The following is a 7,134-nucleotide window of genomic DNA, read 5'->3' as shown; positions in this document are numbered from 1 at the left end:
GAGCGTGACCACACCTGGTAACATGGACTGTAACGACACATTGAGGATTTAAAACAATAAATCAACCTTCTATGTTCGGTATTGCATACTTTTATGTTGGAATTCTTGAGTATATGCAAAGAAATGTATAGTTTGTTTGATTTTACATTTGCCAATTCAGTTTTTAGATAATTTTTCCCTGGAATTAATGCCTTTCTGCATATTTCATATTATGTCTTCGCTCTGGTTATTATAACAATTCTATAGTTTGTCTTTGTTTTTATGATCCTCCTATATATTTTTATCATCGCTCTGAATGCTTTATATAGCTTTCTCATTTTCAATCTGTACATTTTCTGTCTTGTCTTCCATCAGTCTGATCTTGGTTTGCAAGTATTCTGTAAATCTTGTAATTCCCTTAAATTTCTGTATCTTCTTACGTTGTCTTCTTTTAACTTTCTGTTTCTTTCTTTTTGGTATTCGTTTAGTTTTCTGTCTTGTTTTTTATATTGTTTCCACTGTTTCACCATTTCCATTAAATTTTCTACCTCACTTAGAGCATATGTCATTATAAAATGATCCCACTTCTTACACTAATATTTTAATAGTTTCTATTGTTGGATATGTTCTTCTGGAGAATGCAAAGTCTAGTTCACTTAATGATAACTCTAGTTTTTACTTTTTGAACTTCAGGTTCGACAAGTTGGTTAAACCAGCGCTCACTGGTAGGTTTAAGTTCACAGTAGACGCTACTACAAGTTTTCTCGTACATAAAGCGCTTTTTAGCATCTCTGGTACTTCGTCACACATACACACAAACTCGAAAGTTACAAACTGAATTAACTATAATACAAACATCTAATTTAGAAAAAACAAACAAAAAAACATGGCCCACAACAGTATGATGATATTTTTAGTACTGTGCTAAATTCATTAAAGCTTTCTGATATGATTTTTCTTTTTATAATAAATAGACGGATTTATAATTCATAATTTTATTCAAGAGTGAAACATTTAAACATGAAAATTTATTTAAGTAATAGAAAACTGTTTCGAATCAGTGGTTGAATAACGAAATAAAACAGATTTCACACAAACTCGAATTCAGAAGTTCCAGGCGATTTTAAATTCGAAACATAACATATAAACTTTTAGAGACTGACTGCCTGTGAAAATGTTGTTTGCTAGTTTTTTGCCCAAAGCTACTCGAGGGCTACCTGCGCTAGTCATCCATAACTTTTAAGTGCTAGACTAGAAAAAAAGGCAGCTAGTCAACAACACTCAGCTTGTGGGTTACTCTAATCGAATAATAGGATTTGACCGTTACACTTTTAACATACCCACGGCTTAACGGAAGTAAACCACAGTCCAGTACGTTAATCATTGAGCCGCACGCAGCCCTACCTGTAACACGAATTAGTTTTTGTTTTGATATTTCTATTCTTTTATTGATTTTCCATGACTTATGAAGATAATTTCATAGCCCTGGGCTACACATGGCCTAACAATTATAACATGCCAGACTACGAGATCGAGAGTCTATGGTTCACGTCTCCATATTTTTAGGCCTTGAATTCGATTAAAGTAGCCCAAAAGTTGGCTGTGGGTGATGTTGACTAGCTATCTTCCCTCAAGTAGAAAAGTAGAAAAGCCTAGCTCAGTTATCCCTTGTATAGCTTTGCGCGAATATCTGAAACAAATCAAAATTAATCCATAACGTTTCCTAATCTTTCCTGCTCTTACTTTTTATTTATGCTGTTTTAAAACAAAAGCAGTAAAGCTCAAGAATACTGGGAAGAATTTTTCTAAGGTCATCTTTTAAACTCTGACCCAGCTGAGCCAGTGCTATAACTATCCAATATCAAGGAAAACTTTCTGTCTGTCTGTGGACGTATCTCCTCCTAAACGAGTCGACTGATCCAGACCAAACCTGTCATGCTAACTTAGTAGTCCAAAAACAACCCAAGTTCTTATTAAACTTTCCAAAGTATTGAAAATTTAAAATATTTTATAGAATAATCCGTATATCGTTACTGCAAAAGCTATTGTAACTTAGAGCTTGGACAATACTCACACCACAACAAAATTCTACAAATCAAATATTGTAAATAAAATTGTCTGCAATTTGGATTGTTTTCCACAATAATCAAAATATACAGTAATAAAATATCCAGCTACAATGCAGAAAATAAAGATATTGCTGCTGTTTAAAGTTTTCTGTTCTTTCCTGATTCACACCGCTTTATACTGGGATTAGAATAACTGTTTAAACCTGAATTAGAGAAGTATTTCGTATTTAAAATATCTTAGGATATTTTTTACTTCTTGATGTAGAATACAGTTTTCTGTAGAAGCAAAATTCAAGATTATCAATAAAGTTAATGCATTAAATGTACCAAATTCAGACAGTAGAAATCTTAACCACATCTCTATTGTGAAGTGGGCTGCTACGAACAAGAAGTTACGCAACTGCTTTGCCATTTCTGTCAACTTTCTCTGCTGATGCACCTTCTCACTTTCGATTCACTTCTCTGTCTTACAGTTTTCTTGGAGAATGAAAGCTACTGAAAATCCTCGCACAGATTTTGCTCATTTTTAGCAAACTTGTGCGTGTTTTCAAGAGATAAACAGATGGAGGAGTGTAGTCTCCTTAAAATAACCTGCAAAACTTTCAAGGTAAGACATTTAAAGTGCTTTACAAATGCTTCAAAAATCCCATTATGGACAAAAGTTCACTTTTACTTATAGACTTTCTGTCAGGTTCTCACCAAGGACAGAACAGGGTATGCAACTTGCCTCTCAAAAAATTAGTCAAATTGCACATCTACTAAATTATTCTGTTAGTAAATGAATAAAACGAATTAAAAATAAATAAATACGATCTTAGGTGGCATTAGTTGAATTATGTAGGCTTAGTTTGCATCTATTTGAACTTAAACTTGACGAAATGCCTGTTTTTATATCAATACAGTTTTATGTTGCAATAATTTAACAGTTTGCTTTTCATTACTTTTTTGCACATCGCTTAGAAAGTTTTTGCAACATTAAGATTTTTCTATCCACTGTTATCAAACTGGAAAGCTGAAAATAGATATTTTGTTTATGCTAGAGGTCGTTTTTGTTGTAATTATGTGATTATAGTTTTGATATTTCTTTGAGTTTAAACATTCCGTCTTAATAACAACAACAAAAAAAAGATTATGCACGACTTCATATCTCGGTTATATTTTTTGTTCCTACATGACATTTCATTACGACAGTTTATCTAGGCTTACATCACATATTCATCCTATTATAACAAAAATATAATAAACCAAATGCCCTCCGATTGCTCAACGTTATGTCCGAGAGCTTATAACGTTAGAAATCGAGTTTCGAAACCTCTGATGGGCAGATAGCCCATTGTGTATTCTTGTGTTTAATAATAAAGAAATAACCAAGTGTTAAATAACATGGCTACTTGTATGCTTGAACAAGAACGTAATTATGTCAGGTAAGTCTTGTTACATACGGTTTATAGCCCCCCAGTGGCACAGCTGTATGTCTGCGGACTCACACTGCTAGAAACCGGGTTTTGATACTAGTGGTGGGCAGAGCACTGATAGATCATTGTGTAGCTTTGTGCTTAGCTACCAACAAAACATACAGTTTATAAAGTATGGATTATGCAGGAAAAAATATAGAAAACATTTTACTTTTATTAAACCTTTTGTTTAATTAAGATCTTCAGCTATTAACCGAATTCAGTGTATCTCTTTAACATCCTGTTACTTGTATAGCACTGAAGTCTTTTCTTTTTCACTAAACCCACGAGCCTCCCAGTGGCTCCGCGGTAAGTCTACAGGCTTACGACATTAAAAATCGGGTTTTGATAACCGTGATGGGCAGAACACAGATAGTCCATTATATAGCTTTGTTCTTAACAACAACCGACCCAAATTATGCGCTCTCATAGTTCTCGGATTTCAAGTATCTTCACCTCGTTTTCACAGTATGTATTAGTGAATATCGAGATCAGTGAAAACTTCATGATTGTAAACTTATTTACTTGGTTTCCATGAAATTACGAATTTATTCTTTTGAAATCATCACTTTGGGATAAAATTTGGAAATGCTATAATTAGTCAAAAGACTTATTGCATTCAGGAAAAGTATTTGGCCAGTTGAAAATAAAAATAAAAATACATAAACACAAATATAGCTTCTCTTGTAACTCCCATAGAGTATTAATCTGATGAAAGCTACAGAAATTAATGTTTCTTCTCTGAATCGATCCTCAAGGAGACAGAGCACTGATAGCTCATTGCTCAACTTTGCTCTAAAACAAATAGATAAAATTGTGAGCAATAAGCTTACTACCAGCTTGTACAAGTTTATATTAACTTAAAGCTTACCAGAAGTTGAAACTCACCATCAGCATAGGTTTATCAAACGACGAGACCGACGCAGGCTTTATATGGACAAATTGACAAAATATAATAGCTCAAAAAGAAAATGATACACCATGGTTTGCATGGTGAACGCACTAAAACGAAGACTTTTATTGATTAATTAGGTTCTACTTCAGCTTCCTGTAATTCTCCACAATACAGTTATTCTTGGAGTGATGTTGTTGTTTGTTATTATGCACAAAACTACACAAAGGGCTATGTGTGCTCTGCCCACAACAGGTATCGAAACTCGATTTCTAGAGGTATAAGGCCGTAGACATACCATTGTGCCACTGGGAGGGGGTTCTTGGATAAAAGCCCAGGAGCAAATCGTGTTTTTAAGAAATGACATTCTATTTCTCGAAATGTCATTTCAAATTCTATATTTTCAGTGTTTATACACTTTAGAAACAACTTCAAGTACATACTTACAGTTATAATGATATATTATAATAGATAAAAAGACAGTCCAAATAAAAAAAAATAAATGTAAAGCTCCAAAACAAACAACGAGTTAATAATATAATATATATATATTTTTATCAATTTTATCATAAGTTCAACTTAAAGAATAAAAGTTGGCAAGTTCATGCCAAATCATTTTTCATCCAACTACCATCAATAACCAGGTCCACGAGAAGGTATTTTATTCTGGACATCATCACACTCGAGGTTCTATAAGATGACTGTTATTCTTCAGCATCTGTTATGTCCAAGAATGAGCTGATTTCCTCTCTTCCTGAAAGTATTAAAATTTACTCAGTTAGTCTGTACAAAAGTATACAGAATACAATGAACATTTTTAAATGATATCTACGAAGTACTATTTCTATTAAATTGTATGTTTTATAACACAATCTTCGCTATTCTGTCCCAATATAAACGCCAATTTTGAAAACTTCCACACTGCACTTAATTTCTATACGACTTTTCAGGACTGCATTAATTTCTTAGATAATATCTACAAGTAACATAAAACTGGTATGATCCAGCGTAAGTAAAAAGTTAAAATCCACACCCTAGCGAAAAAAAGCACTCCGAAGTGTTCTGAATTTCCATTGAATAGCAACATGAAATATAATGTGCGTACTTTAAGAACGTACGTTTAAAACACTACCCCAGCAACGCTAAAACTTCTCTTATGTTTAAAACACTACCCCAGCAACGCCAAAAGTTCTCTTATGTTTAAAACACTGTTCATTCACCTTAATACATTATCCCACAAACGCTGAAAATATTCTTTTCGCGCCTAAAACATTGTAATTTCACGTTCAAAATACTACACCAGCAATGCTGAAAACATTCCTCTGACATTTATAACACCCTAAAACATTTCTCTAATGTTTAAAATACTGAACAATCACGTTCAAAATACTACACCAGTAATGATGAAAATACTCCTCTCATAATCAAATCACTATCCAAGCAACACTGAAAACACTCTTCTCGTGTTTAAAACACTGTACTACATTTATGTAAAACGCTGTTAATTCACGTTTAAAACACTACCCCAGCAACACTGAAAACACTCTTCTCGTGTTTAAAACATTGTACATTTTCGTTTAAAACACTACCCCAGCAACACTGAAAACATTATTCTCAGGTTTAAAGACTGTTCGTTGACGTTCAAGTTCAAAACAGTTCAAGAACAATGTTGAAAACTCCTAACACGTTTTAAACACAACATTCATGCTCAAAACACCAACACGGCAATGCTGAAAACGCTCCTCTCATGTTTAAAACACTACAATCCCGTTTGAAAAATCACCACAGCAACGTTCCTTAGAAAACTCTACATTCACTTAAAAGCATTGCACCAACAACGCTGAAAATCCTAGTTTATTTAAAGCAAGCTATGTTAACTTCAAAATACTACACTAGCAACAATAAAAATATCCTTTCATGTTTAAAACATCTACATTCACTTTCAGGACATTTAACCATTGAGGACTGTAATCATCTGGAAGATATTGACACCTTAGAAGCGAATTTTAAATGGATTTGTGTATATTCAAGAACCCCAATATCGGCTCCGTCAAGTTAGAAAAGAAGTGTATAAAAAAACCAGGAGACAACAACAAAAAAAAAACACCTTTTGCACGGATTCTAGTTAAAGATTACTCTGTGAACCATCAATGTGTGTCAGAATTTTCTACCACTCAGTACTACGTCCTACAAGTTTCTTAATCCCAGAGAAGAATATGCAGGAGTACTAAATTGATTAAATTGTTTGAATAATCGCACAGCACAAATTCAAACTGATATTTGAATTAAATAACTATTGATTTGAAGCAAAAAACTGCTTCGGTTTTATTATGGTCAGGGCCAAAGTCGTCACGTTTTTCATTTAATCAAATAAATGCTTTCAACTCACCCATAGCCACACTACGATGTCAGTCAAAAAGTTGTCATATAATAGCTTATGAAAACAGACAGGGAACTGTTAAATTTTGGTTAAGTGTACACTGAATTAAAAAAGTAAAAATATGAGCTATCAGTAGAAAACAATAATTGAACAACACGTGACGAAGTTACATAAAAATTGTGATATCACATGAAATGTCAGATTGCGTTTTGGGTTGTGTAATTAGGCCAGGTGTATACACAAACGTAAACCACACAAGGCCATCTTACATTTCGTTGTGATATCACATGAAATGTCAGATTATGTTTTGGATTGTGTAATTAGGCCAGGTGTATACACAAACGTAAACCACACAAGGCC

General features: G+C 33.4%; 1 protein-coding gene across 1 annotated transcript in view; it reads right to left on the bottom strand.

Annotated features, from left to right (window-relative positions):
* Nucleotides 1-5,079: 5,079 nt before the first annotated feature.
* LOC111086329 overlaps nucleotides 5,080-7,134 on the bottom strand; it is a 26,029-nt gene continuing 23,974 nt past the window's right edge. Inside the window, exon 4 of the mRNA XM_022388765.1 lies at nucleotides 5,080-5,148. Coding sequence (XP_022244473.1) covers nucleotides 5,099-5,148 — 50 coding nt within the window. The 3' untranslated portion in view covers nucleotides 5,080-5,098. The remainder of the gene's footprint in view (nucleotides 5,149-7,134) is intronic.

Source organism: Limulus polyphemus, unplaced genomic scaffold (assembly GCF_000517525.1).
Source record: "Limulus polyphemus unplaced genomic scaffold, Limulus_polyphemus-2.1.2 Scaffold1021, whole genome shotgun sequence".
Classification (NCBI taxonomy): Eukaryota; Metazoa; Arthropoda; class Merostomata; order Xiphosura; family Limulidae; genus Limulus; species Limulus polyphemus.
This window is presented reverse-complemented; position numbering and strand designations above follow the sequence as displayed.